General features: G+C 48.6%; 1 protein-coding gene across 1 annotated transcript in view; it reads left to right on the forward strand.

Annotated features, from left to right (window-relative positions):
- EEPD1 (endonuclease/exonuclease/phosphatase family domain containing 1) overlaps window positions 1–15790 on the forward strand; it is a 153249-nt gene extending 137459 nt beyond the window's left edge. The window contains exons 4-7 of the mRNA XM_038762007.1: window positions 3891–4025; window positions 7959–8097; window positions 13930–14124; window positions 15544–15790. Coding sequence (XP_038617935.1) covers window positions 3891–4025; window positions 7959–8097; window positions 13930–14124; window positions 15544–15740 — 666 coding nt within the window. The 3' untranslated portion in view covers window positions 15741–15790. The remainder of the gene's footprint in view (window positions 1–3890; window positions 4026–7958; window positions 8098–13929; window positions 14125–15543) is intronic.
- The last annotated feature ends 7664 nt before the right edge of the window (window positions 15791–23454 follow it).

Consider the following 23454-nt stretch of genomic DNA (forward strand, 5'->3'; position numbering starts at 1 on the left):
TCAACACTGTGAGGTTGGCTGCAACTCGGAGACCTAAGATGCAGAAATTGTGCTCCCTTCAGTAATGTTAAGTGCTTACTAGGTGTTGAACGCTCTATTAGGCACTGGGGCCTTGACACGGTCCCTGTCCCACACGGGGCTCATAGTCTGTGAGGAAAGTCCTGGCAGGTGGGGCTTGCAGACACTGGACCAGTAGAATAAATTGCAGACGCTGGCCCAATAGAATAAATGACCCCAAACCCACTGGGCCCGAGGCACATGCAGTGAACTCTCCCATCAGAGGGGCTAGACCACGATGGTCACTCACTGAGGCCTAGGGATCAGGGGGCACGGACTGTACTACTACTATTATTATTTGTCCAACGCTATTTGCCAAGCACTGTACAAAGTGCTGAGGTAGATGCAAGATAATCAGGTCCCACATGGGGCTCACAGTCTAAGGAGGAGTGAGAACAGGTATCAATTCCCCATTTTGCAGAGGAGGAAACTGAGACACAGAGAAGTTAAGTAACTTGCCTTAGGTCACACAGCAAGCACGTGGCAGAGCTGGTATCAGAATCCAGGTCCCCAGGCCAAGGCTCTTTCCACTAGACCACCCTGCTTCCCCACCAACCCAGCCCTGAGGGCACTGGGCAGCATTTTTCCACTATTGTTCACTTTTCCGACATCCTGCTCAGACCTGACCGTCCCACCAACTGCAGACCAGAAGCTCAGCGGTCAGGCCAAGAGAAAAAATGCAGGATATGGTTGGTTTCTCAGAGAGGTGAGGGGAGCTGGACTGAGCTCAGGTCGTCTAAGTTCACCAGGACTAAGTTCGACAAGACCCTGGTCAGTCCCGAGCAGTGGACTGCACCTAAAGTGATTCAGAGAATAAAAATTATTATTGTGGTATTTGTTAAGTGCTTACTACGTGCCAAGCACTGTTCTAAGCGCTGGGGGAGATACGAGGTAATCAGGTTGTCCCACGTGGGGCTCACAGTCTTAATAATAATAATAATAATAATGATGATGGTATTTGTTAAGCGCTTACTATGTGCACATCACTGTTCTAAGCGCTGGGGAGGTTACAAGGTGATGAGATTGTCCCACGAGGGGCTCACAGTTTTAATCCCCATTTTACAGATGAGGTAACCGAGGCACAAAGAAGTTCAGCCCCTTGCCCAAAGTCACACAGCAGACAAGTGGTGGAGGTGGGATTACACCACAAAGCCACGCTGCTTCTCTATAGAATATAGAATAGATCCGATCAGCTTACGTTCACGATCTTCACCGGGGCGTAGTAGATTTCTTAGCATTTAGTAAATGCTTAACAAATACCCCTAAAAAGAGAAAACAGACTTGCTTCCCAGTGTCCCACAGAGGCTGAGGATGGAAGAGGAAGCTGGCAAACCAAGAGGAAGCTCTAATCTAAAACGCAGGTAGTGTAAGCAGTGGCTTTTGGCCAGGCAGGGGAACCATTTGGGATTTGGAGAGATCAAAAGACTCTCTGGCTCAGCCTGGGAAAGTGAGTTCTTGGACAGATCTGCCCAAGTGCCCAACCATCACTGCCCACCAAGGGCAGGGAAGGTGACGGAGGATATGCCATCCCTACCCCCGAGTCTGCCGGTCTTACGAGAAGACAAGAAACGCTCTCTGTCTCTGTCTCTCTCTCTCTCTTTCTGTCTGTGAACTTTGGCTCTGAAAATCAATTTCTGCCCCACAGTTTTGTCTCCAAGAAAGGTTGGAGACAATGGGGCACTTTGTCAATGGGGCCAGAGAATGGGCTCTAGGTCACATTTCTTGAGGTTTTTTTAGTTGTTGTTGATGTCTGGGGGGTGTTTTTGGTGAGAGTGAAGGGGTTATGGTATTTATTAACTGCTTACTATATGCCAGCACTACTCTAAGTGCTAGGGTAATAATGATAATAATAATAACATTTATTAAGCACTTACTATGTGCAAAGCACTGTTCTAAGTGCTGGGGAGGCTCCAAGGTGATCAGGTTGTCCCACGGGGGGCTCACAGTCTTAATCCCCATTTTTACATTCGTTCATTCATTCAATCGTATTTATTGAGCGCTTACTGTGTGCAGAGCACTGTACTAAGCGCTTAGATGAGGTATAGATGAGGTAACTGAGGCACAGAGAAGTGAAGTGACCTGCCCAAAGTCACACAGCTGACAACTGGTGGAGCCGGGATTTGAACCCATGACCTCTGACTCCAAAGCCCGAGCTCTTTCCACTGAGCCACACTGCTTCTCAAGCTAATCAGATGCAAGTTTGGATCCCGTCCTTGTTCCACCTAGGGATCACAGTCTAAGTAGTAAGGAGAACAGGTTTTGAGTGCCCGTTTTACAGATGAGGGAAGAGAGGCACAGAGAAGTTAAGTGACTTGTCCAAGGTCCCACACAGCAGGCAAGTGGCTGAGCCGGGATTAGAACCCAGGTTCTCTGATTTACAAGTCTGTGCCCTTTCCACTAGGCCACACTGCTTCTTATGCTACTGTTCATTGTTTTCTCTAGAGTAGTATAGCTGCACAGCAACTCCCAGAAGCCCATGTGGGTCCCTTAAACCACCGGAGTTGTTGGACTCTGAACTTCTGTGGAGTTTGTAGGTGTTGTTTGGTATTCAGCGCTTAGAACAGTGCAAAGGCACATAGTAAGCGCTTAATAAATGCTATTATTTTTATTATTATTTATATTATTTCATCTTTCCTCACCGTATCTGACCCACGCTGCTCCGAGGGAGCAGTGTGGCCTATCCTAGTATATCCAGGCAAGAGCCTATGAGTCAGAAGGACTCGAGTTCTAATCCCAGCTCCACACTTGTCTGCTGTGTGAGCTTAGGCAAGTCACCTAACCTCTCTGTGCCTCAGTTACTTCATCTGTAAAATGGCGATTAAGATTGTGAGCTCCATGTGGGACATGGACTGTGTCCAGCTTGATTAGCTTGTATCTATCCCAGCACTTTGTGCAGTCTTTGGCACATAGTAAGCACTTAACAATTATTATTATTATTATTCATTCATTCATTCAATCGTATTTATTGAGCACTTACTGTGTGCAGAGCACTGTACTAAGCGCTTGGGAAGTACAAGTTGGCAACATACAGAGACGGTCCCTACTCAACAACGGGCTCACAGTCTAGAAGGGGGAGACAGACAACAAAACAAAACATGTGGTCAGGTGTCAAGTCAGCAGAATAAATAGAAGTAAAGCTAGATGCACATCACTGACAAAATGAATAGCATAGTAAATATATTATCATTATCATTTTTATTGCTTTTAGATTGTGAATCCCTAGGGGGCCAGAACTGTGTCTCTCACACACATTGTCCCAGTGCTTAGCATAGTGTTCTGCATGCAGTAAACACTTGATAAGTGTTATGACCACTATTGCACTCCCTTATGCGTGCCTATTGAGAAGCAGCGTGGCTCGGTGGAAAGGAGACGGGATTTGGAGTCGGGGGTCATGGGTTCAAATCCCGGCTCCGCCACTTGTCAGCTGTGTGACCTCGGGCAAGTCACTTCACTTCTCTGAGCCTCAGTTCCCTCATCTGTAAAATGGGGATGAAGACTGTGAGCCCCACGTGGGACAACCTGATCGCCTTGTATCGCCCCAGCGCTTAGAACCGTGCTTCACACATAGTAAGTACTTACCAAATGCCATTATTATTATTATTATTATTATTGTAACCTCCCCAGCGCTTATAACAGTGCTTTGCACATAGTAAGCACTTAAGAAATACCGTTATTATTATTATTATTATTATTATTATTATTATTATTATTATTATTATTATTATTATTATTATTGTGCTGGACCCTGGGAGCACTGCAGGAGGGATCTCATTCTCCCCATCACAAGGTGAGTCCTGATAACCTTTTCCCATGTTTTGCCTTCCCTTCTACAGACCCCAGAGTACTCGGGCTTCCTGTGGGATGCCTCAGCTGGCATTGAGCTGAAGGGGAGCCTCTCTCTGGACATTGTGCAGACCAATGGCAACGGAAAGCCAGCGGGCCCTCACCCGTATCTCGCCCGATTCCAGGTAACAATCTCCAGCCGGACGCCTGGCATCTGCGGGGCAAGGGCGAAAGCTCAATCCATTTCATTCATTGCTCATTCAGCCTGGGGGAGGGTGCTGTGTTTCGGACAGCTCGGTGTTGGCTTTGTGGCTCTCAGGCTGGAGGGGAGGAGAGTTCGGTGTGGACAGGCTGGGAGTGTGCAGAGTGTCCGGAGCTGGACTGGACGCAGGAAGTGGGATCTGACCTCCTCATCTCTCGGGGTCCGTGCCTTGCTTGGGGCCTGAGCCCTGTAGGGTGGGAAATGCGAGGAGACCGACTCAGACAATAGGTCAATCAGTGGCACTTATTGAGTGCTTGCTTTGTGCAGAGCACTGTACTAGGTGCTTGGGAAAGTACAATACAGTAATAATAATAATAATAGTGGTATCTATTAAGCGCTTACTATGTGCCAAGTATTGTTCTAAGCGTTGGGGTAGAGACAAGGTAATCAGGTTGTCCCACGTGGGGCTCACAGTCTTAATCCCCATTTTCCAAATGAGGGAACTGAAGCAAAGAGAAGTTAAGTGACTTGCCCAAAGTCACACAGCTGACAAGTGCTGGAGCCAGTAAAGCTGGTAGAAACGACCTCTATCGTGAGCAGCGTGGCTCAGTGGAAAGAGCCCGGGCTTTGGAGTCAGAGGTCATGGGTTCAAATCCTGGCTCTGCCAATTGTCAGCTGTGTGACTTTGGGCAAGTCACTTCACTTCTCTGGGCCTCAGTTACCTCCTCTGTAAAATGGGGATTAAAACTGTGAGCCCTCCACCTTGTAACTTCTCCAGCACTTAGAACAGTGCTTTGCACATAGTAAGTGCTTAATAAAATACCATTATTATTATTATTATTATTATTATTATTATTATTATTATTATTATTATCCTCAAGAGGCTAGTAGTCCTGGAGGATGAACCTGAGCAGGGAAAGAATGAAGTGGGTTGTTCACCCAGGGAGGAATTGAGAGCTGGGTCAGGGCATTCTCCCTCCCTCCCTCTCATTCATTCATTCATTCATTCATTCATTCATTCATTCATTCAGTTGTATTTACTGAGCGCTTACTGTGTGCAGAGCACTGTACTAGCGCTTGGAAAGTACAATTGGGCAACAAATAGAGACAATCCCTACCCAACAATGGGCTCACAGTGGTCACTACTTTGTGTCAGACCTTTTCTAATGGTGAGGGTAAAGGAGAGGGAGTTAGACAACCCATCTGGGATGGTCACTCTGGGCTCCCTCCTGCCCCATTCCCAGACCTGCCCCTCCTTCCCTGTCTGCATCCAGGGAAACCTGCAGGGAAGAGCAGGCTGGTAGGAGACTGTAGACTGTGGATAAGGATCATGTCTACCAACTGCATTGTAGTGTACTTTCCCAAGGACTTAGAACAATGCCCTTCACACAGTAAGTGCTCAATAATAATAATAATGGCATTTATTAAGCACTTACTATGTGCAAGGCACTGTTCTAAGCGCTGGGGAGGTTACAAGGTGATCAGGTTGTCCCACGGGGGGGCTCACAGTCTTCACCCCCATTTTACAGATGAGGGAACTGAGGCCCAGAGAAGTGAAGTGACTTGCCCAAACTCACACAGCTGACAAGAGGCAGAGGCAGGATTTGAACCCATGACCTCTGACTCCAAAGCCCGGGCTCTTTCCACTAAACACCATTGACTGATTTGATCAGCTGGGAGGGAATGCTCAACTTTAAAGCCTGTAGGCCCAGGGCCCTAATGTTCTGAACTGAAATCCAGTGCGAGGCATCAACTACCCGAGACCAAGTGGTCCCTCCCTCCATCCTTTCTGGCGCTGCCTCCCATTCCATCCCCTCCCAGCATTCCCCTCCCCGCACCAACCACCCATGGAGCAGGAGGTTGAGGGCCTGATTTTTTTTATGGTATTCGTGTAGGGCTTATTGACGTGCTGAGGGTAGACTCGAGGTAATAAGATCGGACACAGTCCCCGTCCCACATGGGACTCATGTTCTTAATCACCATTTTATGGATGAGGGAACTGAGGCACAGAAAAGTGGAGTGATTTGCCCAAGGTCACTCAGAGGACAAGTGGCAGAGCCAGGATTAGACCCCAGGTCCTTTGACTTCCAAGCCTGGGTTCTTTCCTCTAAGTCACACTGCTTCTCTAATTTGATTTTAAGTGCTTAGTACAGTGCTCTGCACACAGTAAGTGCTCAGTAAATACGATTGAATGAATTTGATTTGCCAGTGTTGGATTTCACTCGTCAACCCTGGAGAGGCTGATGGAAGGGCCGAGCCCAGCAGGAGAAGGGAATAATAATAATAATAATGTTGGTATTTGTTAAGTGCTTACTATGTGCCAAGCACTGTTCTAAGTGCTGGGGTAATCAATCAATCAATCAATCATATTTATTGAGTGCTTACTGTGTGCAGAGCACTGTACTAAGCGCTTGGGAAGTACAAGTTGGCAACATATAGAGACAGTCCCTGCCCAACAGTGGGCTCACAGTCTAAAAGATACAAGGTAATCAGGGGTAGATACAAGGTAATCAGGTTGTCCCACGTGGGGCTCACAGTCTTCATACCCATTTTACAGATGAGGAAACTGAGGCCCAGAGAAGTGAAGTGACTCGGCCAAAGTCACACAGCTGACAAGTGGTGGAGCCGGGATTTGAACCCATGTCCTCTGACTCCGAAGCCCATGCTCTTTCCACTGAGCCACACTGCTTCCCGTGAAGCAGTGAAGTGAGGCCACTCCACTCCAGGGCCTGTTTCATTCAATCATATTTATTGAGCACTTACTATGTGCAGAGCACTGTACTAAGCGCTTGGGAAGTACAAGTTTGCAACATATAGAGACGGTCCCTACTTGGCCCCCAGGAAGCAGGCTGGGGAACAGGCTACAGGCAAGCTACTTTTCCAGTGAGGCTTTGTGGAAGGAGCATGAACCTGCGAGTCAGAGGATCTGTGTTCTAATCCTTAGTCTCCAGGGTGACCCCGAGTAAGTCATCTAACTTCTTGGCGCCTCAGTTTCCTCATCTGTAAAATCGGGATTCAAGACGTGTTCTCACTTCTCCTTAGACTGTGAGCTCCACGAGAAACCGGGTCACTGTCCGACCCAATTAACTTGTATCTCCTCCATTACTGGGCACTTTGAAAGTGCTCAACGCATACCGTTGTTATCGTTGTTATTGTTATCATTATTATTCTTGTTATTTTTCCCCAAACAGCTTGGCCTAGTGGATCAAACACAGTCGTAGGAGCAGAAGGACCTGGGTTCTAATCCCAGCTCTGCTAATCGTCTGCTCTGTGATCTCGGATAACTCGCTCAAATTCTCTGTGCTCAGTTACCTCATCTGTAAAATGGAGATTAAGACTGTGAACCCCATGTGGGACAGAGACTGTGCCCAAACTGATAAGCTTGTATCTGTTTCAGTGCTTAATACAGTCCCTGGCACATAGAAAGTGCTTAGCAAATACCAGAAAAATAAACCCAATGACCAGCCAAGTTTCTCTAAGTCCTGATAACACAGATCATACAGGTCGCATTGGGTTCTGGGCACAGGCCCTGCCCTCAGAGGGCACTCGTTCTCTGGTCTCATTAGCTTGGGTGGGTGGCGTGCCAGTTGAAACAGAGAGCCACCTCATTAATGGCCCCCCCTGCGTCCCTGGCACTTTCTAACAGCTCCTCCGGGGCTGACTGGTCAACAGCCGCATGGAACTTCCAGCTGTGCCTCCTCCAGGCATGCTGGGTTTACGAATCAATATTTCGATGCCAGCGGGCTGAACTCTGGGCACGGGGGTGGGCACGAGCAGAGCAGGGAGCCACCAGTCCTGTGCATGAGGGAAATGGGGCCAGTGTGATGAGGGCTCAGATAGATCTATGGGGTGATAGGCCAGGCTTTGGCTCTGAATCACTGACCCTCTTTTGGTCCTGCTGCTTCCTCCTGCCCAGGTTGGGACAAACCACCTCACACTGGTTAACCTCCACCTGGTTCCACCATCTTCTCCTGAGGCAGAAGAGATGGATCGGAGTCCTGGAGAGAGCCACAGCATAGTGCCCTTTGCTGAGACTCTGCAAGAATTGCTGAAAGGTAGGGAACCCGTTTCCCTAGGGGCCGGGGATGGTGGCCATTGGTCCAGTCCTAAACTGGACAGTCTGGTTTTCCCTGTTCAGTTCGGACACAGCAGCAGACACCTCTTTGTTCAACCGGAATTCTTATTTTCAGCCTCCAGCCTCCAGCCTCCCTCTGCCTTGGCCCCTGACACTGAATTGCACAGCTCAGAAGTCATGCCTATGTTCACAGTAAACACAGAAGCTCTGAGCACAGGGTGAGGGGAGTCAGGGCCACCCCATCTCCCACCCTGCAGAGAAATGTTCTAGGTTCAGATTCAGGCACACTTGGGAGCACGTCCGCAAAATGGCCCATTCGCTCTCATTATGTGTTCAGCATAACTTGCATTCATTCATTCGTACTGTACTAAGCGCTTGGGAGAGTACAATACAAAAATAAACAGACACATTCCCTACCCACAAAGAGCTTACAGTATAGTGGGGGAGACAGGCATTAATATAAATTAATATAGTTCAGATAGGTTCAGATTCAAGCACACTTGGGAGCACTTCCGCAAAATGGCCCATTCGCTCTCATTATGTGTTCAGCATAACTTGCATTTATTCATTCGTATTGTACTAAGAGTTTGGGAGAGTACAGTACAAAAATAAACAGACACATTCCGTACACACAAAGAGCTTACAGTCTAGGGGGGGAGACAGGCATTAATATAAATAAAGAAATTACAGATACGTACATAAGTGCTGTGGGGCTGGGAGTGGGGATGAATGAAGGCAGCAAGTCAGGGTGACACAGAAGGGTGAGGGGGAAGAGGAAAGCGGGGCTTAAGTCAAGGAAGGTCTCTTGGAGATGTGCCTTCAATAAAGCTCTGAAGGGGTAGAGAACAATTGTCTGTCAGGTAATAATAATAATAATGATAATAGTATTTGCTAAGTGTTTACTATGTTCCATGCACTGTTCTAAGCACTGGGGTACATACAAGGGGATCAGGTTGTCCCACGTGGGGCTCACGGTCTTAATCCCCATTTTACAGATGAGGTAACTGAGGCACAGAGAAGTGAAGTGATTTGGTCAAGGTCACCCAGCAGACAAGTGTCAGGGCCGGGATTAGAACTCACGTCCTCTAACTCCCAAGCTCAGGCTCTTTTCACTAGGCTATGCTGCTTCAGCTCTGAGGAAGGAGGGCATTCCAGGCCAGAGGCAGGCCGTTCATTCTCAGTCTCCTTTGTGGGCTCCACCCCCCCCCATCCCCTTACTGTAGGGGTTCCTCAAGGGTCAGTTCTTGGTCCCCTTCTGTTCTCTATCTACACTCACTCCCTTGGTGAACTCATTCGCTCCCATGGCTTCAACTGTCATCTCTATGTGGATGACACCCAAATCTACATCTCTGCCCCTGCTCTCTCCCCCTCCCTCCAGGCTCGTGTCTCCTCCTGCCTTCAGAACATCTCCATCTGGATGTCTGCCCGCCATCTAAAATGCAATATGTCCAAGACTGAACTCCTTATCTTCCCTCCCAAACCCTGCCCTCTCCCTGACTTTCCCTGTCACTGTAGACGGCACTACCATCCTTCCCGTCTCACAAGCCCGCACCTTGGTGTCATCCTCGACTCCGCTCTCTCGTTCACCCCACACATCCAATCCGTCACCAAAACCTGCTGGTCTTACCTCCACAACATCACCAAGATCCGCCCTTTCCTCTCCACCCAACCGCTACCCTGCTGGTTCAATCTCTCATCCTATCTCGATTGGATTACTGCAACAGCCGCCTCTCTAATCTCCCATCCTCCTGTCTCTCCCTACTTCAGTCCATACTTCACGCCGCTGCCCGGATTGTCTTTATCCAGAAACGCTCTGGGCATGTTACTTCCCTCCTCAAAAATCTCCAGTGGCTAATTGTCAACCTGCGAATCAAGCATAAACTCCTCACTCTCGGCTTCAAGGCTGTCCATCACCTCGCCCCCTTTTACCTCACCTCCCTTCTCTCCTTCTCCAGCCCAGCCCGCTCCATACACTCCTCTGCTGCTAACCTCCTCACTGTACCTTGTTCTCTCCTGTCCGGCCCCCGACCCCCGGCCCACGTCCTTCCCCTGGCCTGGAATGCCCTCCCTCCACACATGTGCCAAGTTAGCTCTCTTCCTCCCTTCAAAGCCCTACTGAGAGCTCACCTCCTCCAGAAGGCCTTCCCAGACTGAGGCCCCTTTTTCCTCTCCTCCTCCCCATCCCTCCATCCTACCTCCTTCCCCTCCCCACAGCACCTGTATATATATTTGTACAGATTTATTGCTCTATTTATTTTACTTATACATATTCACTATTCTATTTATTTTTATAATGATGTGCATATAGCTTTAATTCTATTTGTTCTGACGATTTTGACACCTGTCTACAAGTTTTGTTTTGTTTTGTTGTCTGTCTCCCCCTTCTAGACTGTGAGCCTGTTGCTGGGTAGGGATCGTCTCTATATGTTGCCACCTTGTACTTCCCAAGCACTTAGTACAGTGCTCTGCACACAGTAAGCGCTCAATAAATATGATTGAATGAATGCATGACATCTCAAGCATCTTCTTGCCTACTAGCCACAAGAGCTGTCTGTGGACACTCAGGTGCCCAGCAATCAATCAAACATCTGATCAATCAATGGTATTTATTGAGTGCCTGTGGTGTGCAGAGCTCTGTACTGAGCGCCTGGGAGTAAGTAGGCACGATCCCTGCCCTCCAGGAGTTCACAAGCTGACAGCCCATGACCCAGTAAAAAACTCTGGTCCCTCTAGTTGCTGTGTGCCCTGGACACAGCGTGGCTTCTGGTTTCACAGCGAGGGCTAGCATGAGGCCACTCATAGCCTATGGCGAGGTGATGTGGGGGTCCAGGGGAGATTTGGGAATTTTGTTGATGTTGAGGGGAAGCCAAGTGCCAGTCCCTTCCCTAGCTGGGGACTGGCTCCATTGTTCGGGGGGCCCTCCCATGTTGCTGGGCTTGGGGGCTCCAGTCAGACCCCTCGCTGCCCATGGGGACCCCAATCCTGCACTGATGGGATCAGGCAGAAGTGCCGAGGACCCCTCCAGATCCCAGGTACCTCTCTACTGCAAAACCCCAGAGCTCCAGAATGGAAGCCTGAAAAGCAGAATGGCCTAGTAGAAAGAGCCTGGGAGGATCTGGGTTCTGATCTCTGCTCTGTCACTTAGTTGCTGCGTGACCTTGGGCAGGTCGCTTCATTTCTTGGGGGCCTTAGTTTCTTCACCTGAAAAATGGGGATTTAATTCCTGTTCTCTCTCCTCTTGAGATGTGACCCCACATGGGATGGGGACTGTTTATCTTGTATTCACCTCAGTGCTTAGTACACAGTTAGTGCTTCTTATACACTCCTAAGAGCTTAGTACAGTGCTCTGCAAACAGTGAGCACTCAAATTATACCGTTGACTGATTGGTTTATTGATTGATTGAATTATTTCTGCTTTAAAGGAGCTTACATCTAGTGAGGGAGACAGATACAAACGTAATTACTCCTAGGGAAGTGAATGAGTGTAAAGATCTTTTTATGTTATTTGCTAATTGCTTCCTATGTGTCCAGCACAGTTCTAAGCACTGGGGTGGATGCAGGTTTATTGGGCTAGACAGAGTCCCTGACTGTGACTCACAGTCTAAGTGGGAAGGAGAACAGATATTGAACCCCTCCTTGGAAGTTGAGGAAACTGAGACACAGAGAAATGAAGTGACTTGCTCAAAATCACACAGCAGGCAAGTGGCAGTACCAGGATTAGAACCCAGATCCTCTGGCACCCTAGGCCTGTGCTTTATCCTCTAGGATAAAGTTCTGTGCCTGTCCCTCCAGCCTGCTCAGAGCTCCCAAAGTCCACCGTGCGAGAGGGCCCAACAGAAAGGGCCCGGGACCAGGGTTCAAATTCCACTCCACTACTTGCCTTCTGAGTGTGTGACCCTGGGTAACTCACTGAACCTCTCTGTGCCCCAGTTTCTCCTCTGTAAAATGGGGATTCAGTGACCTGTTCTCTCTCCTGCCTAGACTGTGAGCTTCAGGTGGGGCAGGGACTGTGTATGCCATGCTTACATTGTAGCTATTCCAGTGCTTTGCATATAATAAGCATTTAACACATGTCATTATTATTATTATAATTTATTATTATGGCCACAGTCACAGTGAGCTGTTGGAGGGTAGTCGGGGGCAGTGGGTTCATACCCCATTCTGAACAAGGGCTCGCCCCCAACCTCAGTGCCCTCCTGCCTGTGTTCCTTGCCCACCTTCCTCCCCCGAAGGTGGTCTCTTCTCCCCCATGCAGGCCCCTCTCACTTCTTCAATGGCTTATTCCCCCAACTTCCTGCCCTGCCATCCTGATGCCACCTGGGATTCTGGAGAGAGCGGCAAGGATGGGGGGCGGCAGGATGGGGGGCCGGCAGGATGGGAGGGCCCACCCATGCTGAGGAGCAACGTGGGGCGATGCCATCCCAGGGCGAGAGACTCCACTGCCCGTACACTCACCAGGTCCGGACCTTGGCCGAGCCCTCCCCGCTTCCCCTGGGCATTCCCCTGGCTCAGACATGGGTGTGGGACCCAGTCCAAACGGCTGAGCCTCAGGCCCGGGGCGACAGGGCTAGCCTCCTGCGGGTGCAGACCTCAGTGGGCCAGGAGCTGCACGACCCCCACAGCCCTGCCCTGTCCCATTCCTCCATTCCTGACCTGTCCGGTCGTTCGTTCATTCAATCATATTTCTTGAGCCCTTACTTTGTGCAGAGCGCTGTACAAAGCACTTAGAAAGCACAAGTCGGCAACAGAGACAATCCCTAACCAACGGGCTCACAGTCTAGAAGGGGGGAGACAGACAACAAAATGAAACAAAGCAGAGCATCGATGTAAATAAATAGAACTATAGATATATGCATGTCATTAATCATGTAAATAGAATAATAAATATGTACGTATATGCACAAGTGCTGTGGGGTGGAGAGGGGGTAGAGCAGAGGGAGGGAGTAGGGGCAATGGAGAGGGAAGGAGGAGCAGAGGAAAATGGGGGGCTCAGTCTGGGAAGGCCTCCTGGAGGAGGGGAGCTTTCAGTAGGGCTTTGAAGGGGGGAAGTGTGCTAGTTTGGTGGATAATAATAATAATAATGGTATTTGTTAAAAGCTTACTATGTGCCAAGCACTGTTCTAAGCACCGGGGTAGATACAAGGTAAACAGGCTGTCCCTTGTGGGGCTCCCAGTCTTAATCCCCATTTTCCAGATGAGGGAACTGAGGCCCGGAGAAGTTAAGTGGCTTGCCCAAGGTCACACAGCAGACATGTGGCAGAGCCGGGATTAGAACCCACATCCTCTGACTCCCAAACCCGTGCTCTTTCCACTGAGCCACGCTGCTTCTCGTGAGGAGGGAGGGCATTCCGGGCCAGAGGTAGGACATGAGCCACGCTGCTTCCGGTGAGGAGGGAGGGCATTCCAGGCCAGAGGTAGGACATGGGCCAGGGGTCGACGGCGGGTGAGAATGAGGCGCAGTGAGGACCCTGCCCTATCCCCCACCCCATCCTGCCCTTTCCTGCCACCCTGTCCTGCCCTGCCATCCAAACCCACCTTACCTTGCCTTGTCTTATTCTGTTCTCCCTTCTACTTTCCTGCCCTGACTCTCCATCCTGCCCTTTCTCATCCTGTCCTGTCTTCCCACCTACGCTGCTCTATTCTGCCCTCTCCTATCCCCTCCGATGCGCTGCTCTATTCCCCCCTTCCTGACTGTCCTGTCCTGTCTTCCCTTCCCCAGTCTGCCCCAATCTGCCCTGTGCTCCCCTGCCTTGCTCTGTCATCTTGATGCCCGAGCGCTTCGGTCTAACCACCCTTCTGTCCCCACTTCCAGGCGATAAAGAGTTGGTTCTACTGGGGGATTTTGGGCAAGGCCCAGAAAGCAGCGACCACGACGTCTTGCGGAAAGAAAAATTCCACCCCCTCGTCCCCGCCGGCACCTTCACCAACATCAGCACCAAGGCCCCGCAAGGATCCCTGGCGTTACACAACATCTGGCTCAGTCACAGCTTGAAGAAGGTTTTCACAGGTAATTCATACACACCCACAATCAATCAATCAATCAATCATATTTATTGAGCGCTTACTGTGTGCAGAGCACTGTGCTAAGCGCTTGGGAAGTGCAAGTTGGCAACAAGTACAAGTTGGCAACAACCCACACAGAAGTGCAGCTCAGTCACAGCTTGAAGAAGGTTTTCACAGGTAATTCATACACACCCACACTCAAGCACACAGACATACCCCTATACCCCTACACCCACAGACACACCAACATGTAAACACACCATCACACAGACATGTTCACCCATGGACACCCACACAGATACACACTACACAGGAACACAGGCACACAGACACATTCATGTGCAGTTACACCCAGACACAAACACTCACACTCAATCACTGACACATTGGCACAATCGGAATCACACTCACACACACTAATTCACCGACACGAAGAAACACTCACTGCCTGGGCACACACTGATACACAGTCACACAAATGTGCACTTCATTCATTCAAATAGCATTTATTGAGCACTTACTGTGTGCGGAGCACTGTACTAAGCGCTTGGGAAGTACAAGTTGGCAACATATAGAGATGGTCCCTACCCAACAGTGGGCTCACAGTCTAGGAAGGGGAGACAGATAACAAAACAAAACATGTGGACAGGTGTCAAGATACACAATAACACAGGCGTACATAATCATCTACACACACTCAATCACTGACACATAGCTTGCTTGTATCCCCAGTGCTTAGTTCAGTGTCTGGCACATAGTAAGTGCTTAGCAAATACCATAATAATAAATAATAATAATAATAACAATAATAATTGTTATAATATTGTTTGAATTGTTATTATTATTATTATTATTGTTATTACAGCATGGCCTAGTGGCAAGAGCACAGTCCTGGTTGTCAGAGAACCTGGGTTCTAATCCTGCCTCCTCCATGTATCTGCTGTGTGACCTAGGGCTAGTCACTTAACTTCCCTGTGCCTCAGTTTCTCCATCTGTAAAATAGGGATTTAAAACCTGTTCTCCCTCCTCCTTAGACTGGGAGCATTACGTGGGACATGATTATCTTGTATCTACCCCAGTGCTTGGTGCTTAAAAATACCACTATTATCATTATTATTACAGTTACGTACAGACACACATCGTTTCTCATAGACGCACACTGTCCAGGCACACAATCACACAGACATATCATGCCCACACACCGTGACATGTGTACATATATACACAGACTCACACAACATACACACACACGCACACACACACAACCTTCTCAAACCCAGCACTTTGAGGAATAGCTTTGTGCCCGTTGGGAGGCAGGGAGGGCCCCTTTTCCCACCAGCCCCCCACCTCCCACCCCACACCGAGCATCCCTATGCTGACATGGTTTTCTCAGATCTCCTGTTGTGTGTTCCTCCTCATGCAGGCCACTGGGCCGTGGTCAGAGAAGGCCTAACGAACCCCTGGATTCCGGACAACTGGTCGTGGGGCGGGGTGGCGTCGGAGCACTGTCCTGTCTTGGCCGAGCTCTACACTGAGCACTGGGGCTGGAGCGAGGGGACAGGGACCAGCGACGGCGGCCCCGAAGGGAGGCCTGAAGCCAACTCCAAGCCCGAGCGGTGATGAGCCAGAGGGGCTCTCCCTTCCCCTCAGCCCGGTGGGGGTGGGCGGCCTGGGGGCGTGGGCGGATGGGTAGATGGAGGCCCCCCAGGTTTTGGCAGCTGGACTGGGCCCTGGGACGGCTTTTTCTGCCCTGGGGAGAAAGCATCAGGGGTGTGGAGTTGCCTGATGCCCTCCCTCTGGGAGTGCAGGCTGCAGGGGAGAGGTGAGTGTCTCATTGCTCTTCGTGGGTGAGATTCTGGAAGGGGAACCCACAGGCACCCTCTGCCCCGGTGCTCAAATCAGAAATGACACGGAGAAATGAAATGCACTTTTAGTCTGAAGCCACCGTTCACTCTGCCTGTCCTGGATGGTAGTTGCTGTTGGGCAATCAATCAGTCGTATTTATTGAGTGCTTACTGTGTGCAGAGCACTGTACTAAGTGCTTGGGAAGTCGAAGTTGGCAACATATAGAGACGGTCCCTACCCAACAGTGGGCTCACAGTCTAGAAGGGACAGAGAGAGAAAGAGAGAGAGATAAAGAAATATACACAGAGACAGAGAGAGAAGAGAGAGATGAGGTGGGAGGGTGAGATATTCTTTAGAAAACGTCAGTAATTAGTTCATTATGAATACAGCCCTTGAGAGCAATGTTATTATTTAATAACATTTGTTGCCGACTGGTATGTGCTCTCAGACCTGAAAATGATAATAAATGTTTGGCAGGATTGCTGCACTCTCTCTCAAGTTTCTTTTACCCTGGGTGTGTAGGGTTGGAACCTTCCCCACTCACTTTCAGGTGTTTACCATGTAACTGGGGCCGGGTGGACCTTTTGAATCTCCCTCCCGACCCAGGGCATAGTTTTTAATGACATTTGTTATGTGTTGACTAGGTGCCAGGAACTGTACTGGGGAAGATACAAGTTACAGTCCACGGCCCCCATGGGGCTCACCATCTTAATCCCCATTTACAGATGAGATGTCCGAAGCCAAGAAAAATTAAGTGGCTTGCCCAAGGTCACGCAACAGAGAAGTATTGGAGTCAGGATCAGAACTCAGGTCCTCAGCCATCATCGGCCTTGCCATCATTGTCCACGTTGCCAGTGCCATTAGTCACCATTATCACCATCCTCGCCTCTACCCCTATCACCCACTTCATCAGCACCATCAATGCCACCATCTCCTCCATCCCTGCCATCATCACCACCCAGCACCATCCTTACTACCATTCATTCCTTCATTCAATCGTATTTACTGAGCGCTTACTGTGTGCAGAGCACTGTACTAAGTACCATCATCATCCCACTACCACCACCACCCCCATCACCACCATTACCTCCCCCTGCCACCATCGCCATCATCACCACCACCTCCGTCCAGCCCGCCCCCACCCCAGCACCAGAAATATGAGACACCCACCTCCTGCCCACGTGGAGCGTACACTCGAATCGGGAAGACAGACCTAGAAATGGATACGAGTGGAGTCATCATTTATAAGACATGATAATAATAGTAATAATGGCATTTATTAAGTGCTTACTGTGTGCAAGGCACTGTTCTAAGCACTGGGGAGGTTACAAGGTGATCAGGTTGTCCCACGTGGGGCTCACAGTCTTCATCCCCATTCTACAGATGAGAAGTTAAGTGACTTGTCCAGAGTCACACAGCTGACAATTGGTGGATCCGGGATTTGAACCCATGACCTCTGACTCCAAAGGCCATGCTCTTTCCACTGAGCCACGCCACTTCTCACTGATCTGCCCTGAGCAGTGGGGCCAGAAGCTAGGCTCACCCTCTTTCCCAGAACTGGTGATGATGAGCTGTCCTCATCTCTTTCCGACTGCCAGACCTGCCCGCCACCACCTCCAGCAAGCAGCAGACAGCCATGCCGGGGGTAGAGGGGAGGAGGAGAGCGGAGGGGAGGCCGTAGCAACAGGGTAAATTAAGGCCCTGGGTAGCCATGGCTGATGTGCCTGGTGTACTGCACCAGACAGGAGAGGGATGTGACCACTGCTGTTGATGATGATAATGATGAAAATGATGATTATGATTAATCAATCATATTTATTGAGCGCTTACTGTGCGCAAACTGTAATAGTTGTAATACGTTGCCAACTTGTACTTCCCAAGCGCTTAGTACAGTGCCCTGCACACAGTAAGCGCTCAATAAATACGATTGATTGATTGATTGATTAATAGGCACTTGGGAGACTACAATTTAACAGAGTTAGGTAGACACGTTCCCTGCCCACAAGGAGCTTACATGATGCTGCTGCTGCTGCTGCTGCTGATGATGACGTCTTCTGTTTTGAGCAAAACAATGATGGCACTTTAGGACTGGGAACTTGTTTGAAGGAATTGACTGCCACAGAAGCGAGAGATAAAATCTTGAGTGCTTTCTTCTCTTCCGATTCCTCTCCCTTCTCCCTCTTCCTTTCTTCCTCACCTTCCCCCCTCCTCCTCCTCTTTCTTCTCCTCCTTAGCCAATCGATCAATGGTGATTACTGAGGTTGTGAGCTCCATGAGGGACAGGGACCACATTTAATTACAACCTGTGTATTTTATCCCAGCTCTTAGTACAGTGCTCTGCATGCAGTAAATGCTTAAAAAAAACCTATTATTATCTATTGTAATCCCCAGGGCGACCAGTACAATCTGTGCACAGAGCATGTGCTCAGTGATGACAGTGTTTAGTGATGACAGTGTTTCGTAAACACTTGTTCTGTGCAGAGACTGTACTGAACACCTGGGAAACTACAATAGAGTTAGTAGATGTGCCCTCAAGGAATTTATAATCTAGCAGGGAAGACAGACATTAGTCAGTCAGTCTATCCATGGCATTTATTGATTGCTAACTGTGTGCAGAGCACTGCATTAAGCACTTGGGAGGTTGAGGTATGATAGAGTGCCTAGGCATGATCCCTGCCCTCAAGAAGCTTACAATCTAGTGGCAGAGACAGACATTAAAATAAATGACTGCGGGGGAAATGGCAGAGTTTAAGAATATGGACATAGGTAGTGTGAGGCTGGAATGAGGAGAATATCAAAGTGTTTAGGGGGATGGACCCAAAGCAGAAGGGAGAGTAGGATGGGGGAAATAAGAGGTTAGTCAGGGAAGGCCTCCTGGAGGAGTTGCAACTTTAGGATGGCTTTGACAGTAGGAGTAAAAGTAGACTATTGCATATGAAGGAGGAGGGATTTCCAAGCCAGAAGGAGGGTGTGAAAAGGGGGGGGTGGTCAGAGGTGAGAGAGAAAAGAGTGAGGCACAGTGAGTAGGATGATGTTAAAATTACAGGAAGTTATAAGTAGAGTATTAAGACGAATAAAATGGAAGAGCTGGGTCTGAGTACCCTCATGCTCAGGGGATGGGAAAGTGCTGTGAGGGAGATGAAGTGGGGAGATGAGAGATTAATCTTGCTTCTCTTCTTAATTTATTTTTTAAAGAGCATCTGTCAAGTACTTACTCTGTGCAGACACTGAACTAAAATCTGGACAGTCCATATCCCACATGGGCTCCCAGTCTTAAAATCCCCATTTTCCAGAAGAGGGTAATAATAATAATAATAATGTTGGTATTTGTTAAACGCTTACTATGTGCCTAGCACTGTTCTAAGCGCTGGGTACTGAGGCACCGGTAAGAGAAGAAAATTAGCAGAACTAGGAGTAGAACCTGGGTCCTCTGACTTTCAAGCCTCCTTTTCCTCCCTCACCTTCCCAGAGCCCCACCCGCTTAAGACTTTGTCCCCAAATCCCCCCGCATTCAAAATGAAAAATCGGCCCCCTCCTGTACCTCCAAATATGCATTAATCAATCAATCAGTAGTATTTATTGAGCGCTTATGGTGTGCAGGGCATTACACTTAGCGCTTGGGAGACTACAATGTAACAGTTGGTAGAGAAGCAGCGTGGCTCAGTGGAAAGGGCCCGGGCTTTGGAGTCAGAGGTCATGGGTTCAAATCCCGGCTCCGCCATTTGTCAGCTGTGTGACTTTGGGCAAGTCACTTCACTTCTCTGGGCCTCAGTGACCTCATCTGTAAAATGGGGATTAAGATTGTGAGCCCCACGCGGGACAACCTGATCACCTTGTATCCCCCCAGCGCTTAGAACAGTGCTTTGCACATAGTAAGCGCTTAACAAATACCATCATTATTATTATATCATCAAGCGCTTAGTACAGTGCTCTGCACACAGTAAGCGCTCAATAAATACGATTGATTGATTGATTATTATTAGACATGTTCCCGGCCCACATGCATTTACGGTCTACAGGATCTGTGTACGAATGTGTCCATATTCATTCAATCGTATTTATTGAGCACTTACCGTGTGCAGAGTGCTGTACTAATCGCTTGGGAAGTATAAGTTGGCAACATATAGAGACGGTCCCTACCCAGCAGCGGGCTCACAGTCCATAGAAACATGTACAGAAATCCGTGTTAGAGGTAGTACAAATATTGCTTAAAACAGTGCTTGGCACATACTAAGTGCTTAACAGATACCATCATTATCAACATATGTGGGCTCACAGGTGCAAAATGTGTTTTCTTCCTTCATGAATCAGCCTGATTCTTGAGAATTCAGGGCAGGGGACTTGCCCTGAGGACACACCATTCCCACCGTCATGGGGCACAATGGGGCATAGAGTGCAACAAGCCAGAAGGTGGGGAGGGATGCATTGTAAAGTGTGTGTGTGCCACCTTTCTCTTGTGTAACCAGCTGGGCTAGAACCCAGGAGTCCTGATTTCCAGAGCTGTGAGTCCTTTCCCCTGGATTAACGACAGAACTGTTTAAAAGTATGTAATGCAAAAGCACACATGTACAGGCATATATGTTCAGGGTCACACAAGCATGTACCTAATCAATAAATCAATCACTGATATTTATTGAGCACTTACTGCGTTCAGAGCACTGTACTAAGCATACATAAAGATCCGTAGCCATGTGAACAAAAGTAAGCATTTTGACATCAATCATATTTATTGAGTGTTTCGTGGGTGCGGAGCACTGTACTAAGCACTTGAGAGAGTACAGTATAACAGTGTGACAGACACATTTCCTGCCCACAGTGAGCTGAAAGTCTGGAGGGGGAGACAGGTATTAATATGAATAAATAAATTATGGATATGTACATAAGTACATCTATGCAGAAGAACACAAATATAGGTGTCCAGGCATTCGTGTGCAGAGACATGCACATCCATTGAGTTCATATGTGTTGGTGAAACATGTAGGGGCACAAATGTACATGCAGACTCATGCGTGCAGGCCTGGTTTGAAACATTCATCTGTCCCCTCTGACCTCCATTCCATATGATGTCATTATGTTGCACTGCACACAACATAACCTAATAAAATCATACCCAACACGGTGTGGAATTTTGTTTCTCTTCTGCCACTACCCCGCCCCTGCAGCCACCTACCTAGGCCAAAAGCCCCGAGGAGCTCAGCTCCGAGGCCCTCAAACCCCCACTAACGGATCACCCCCTCCCCGCCCCCCCGCCAGCATCTTTGTGAAGGCTCGAGCTACCATCAGCTTTGAGAGGAGTCGCTTGGCCGCCACATTTAGGAAAGAATAGGGTGGCTGCCAGCATTTGAGGCCTTTCCCAGGTTCTCCCACACACAGTGCCCTAAAATGATTGTTTACCTCAGTTTCTGGCTGAAGTCGGCCCTGCATGTGTATCCGTGTATGTGTTCACATGAAAGTTTGAATGTAAACATCTGCATGCTAAGGGCTAGACCGTCGAATAGCCCTGGCTGTGTCCTCTAGTAACATGAAACTCCTCTAGTAACTATTAGTTGTAACAGTTGTTACAGTTACTAGTAGTAACTAGTAATTACTAGTTGTAACAGTTGTTACAGTTACTAGTAGTAACTAGTAACCAGTAACTACTAGTTGTAACAGTTGTTACAATTACTAGTAGTAACTGTGAGAAGCAGCGTGGCTTAGTGGAAAGAGCCTGGGCTTGAGAGTCAGAGGTCATGGGTTAGAATCCCGGCTCTGCCACTTGTCAGCTGTGTGACTTTGGCCAAGTCACTTCACTTCTCTGTGCCTCAGTTCCCTCATCTGTAAAATGGGGATAAAGACTGTGAGCCCCACGTGGGACAACCTGTTGAACTTGTATACACCCCAGCGCTTAGAACAGTGCTCGTCACATAGTGCTTAACAAACACTGTCATTAATATTAGTAGTAACATCCAAACTGCTACCCTGCTCATTCAAGCTCTCATCCTATCCCGTCTGGACTACTGCACCAGCCTTCTCTCTGATCTCCCATCCTCGTGTCTCTCTCCACTTCAATCCATACTTCATGCTGCTGCCCGGATTATCTTTGTCCAGAAACGCTCGGGGCATATTACTCCCCTCCTCAATAATCTCCAGTGGCTACCAATCAATCTGCGCATCAGGCAGAAACTCCTCACCCTGGGCTTCAAGGCTCTCCATCACCTCGCCCCCTCCTACCTCACCTCCCTTCTCTCCTTCTACTGCCCAGCCAGCACCCTCCGCTCCTCCGCCGCTAATGTCCTCACCGTACCTCGTTCTCTCCTGTCCCGCCATCGACCCCCGGCCCACGTCATCCCCCGGGCGTGGAATGCCCTCCCTCTGCCCATCCGCCAAGCTAGCTCTCTTCCTCCCTTCAAGGCCCTGCTGAGAGCTCACCTCCTCCAGGAGGCCTTCCCAGACTGAGCCCCTTCCTTCCTCTCCCCCTCGTCCCCCCTCCATCTCCCCCGTCTTATCTCCTTCCCTTCCCCACAGCACCTGTATATATGTATATATGGTTGTACATATTTATTACTCTATTTATTTTATTTGTACATATCTATCCTATTTATTTTATTTTGTTAGTATGTTTAGTTTTGTTCTCTGTCTCCCCCTTTTAGGCTGTGAGCCCACTGTTGGGTAGGGACTGTCTCTATATGTTGCCAATTTGTACTTCCCAAGCGCTTAGTACAGTGCTCTGCACATAGTAAGCGCTCAATAAATATGATTGATAATGATGATGATGATAGTAGCAGTAGTAGCTAATAACCTCTCCAGTAATTTATGGACCACTTGTCTATCACTTTACTTTCCTAAGGCTGCTGATGTTTTGTGTGGCACAACTTCCTGTGGTAAGAAATTTCATGTGTTCCCTCTCAACAATGTGAAGAAACATTTCTTTTTGTTTGTTTTGGTCCTTCAGCTCCAATGGCTGTTCCAAACTCCTACTACTAGAAAATTGGAGAAACTACAGCTCCATACTCATCCTATCCACACCCTTTGTGGTTCTGTAAATTTAAATCCCAGGCCCTTTCAAGCCTGTGACTTTCCCAGCTGAAGAATGAGTCTTTTCTGTGTTCAATCAATCAATCAATCTTATTTATTGAGCGCTTTCAGAGTGCAGAGCACTGTACAAAGTGTTTGGGAGAGTACAACACAACAATATAACACATATTCCCTGTTGATAACGAGTTTACAGTCTAGCTGGGGAGACAGGCATCAATATAAATAAATACATTTCTGATATGTATGTAAGTGCTGTGGGGTGATCCCCTCAGGATGGCACCTGGAGAGTTTCCAGTACTCTACTGGTATTGGCTACGAGAGGGAGAGTCAAGCATACCCATTCTATTCCTAGCTTGGGAAGTGGCTAGTAAGTGGAAGGCAATCTGCTACAAGTCAAAACTCACCTGTGCTGGGCAACAGCAGCACAGGAGAGAGTCTAGGGCGGAGAGTCAAGTTGTGCTGAAGGAGGCAATAG

This window comes from Tachyglossus aculeatus, chromosome 2 (genome assembly GCF_015852505.1).
Source record: "Tachyglossus aculeatus isolate mTacAcu1 chromosome 2, mTacAcu1.pri, whole genome shotgun sequence".
NCBI lineage: Eukaryota > Metazoa > Chordata > Mammalia > Monotremata > Tachyglossidae > Tachyglossus > Tachyglossus aculeatus.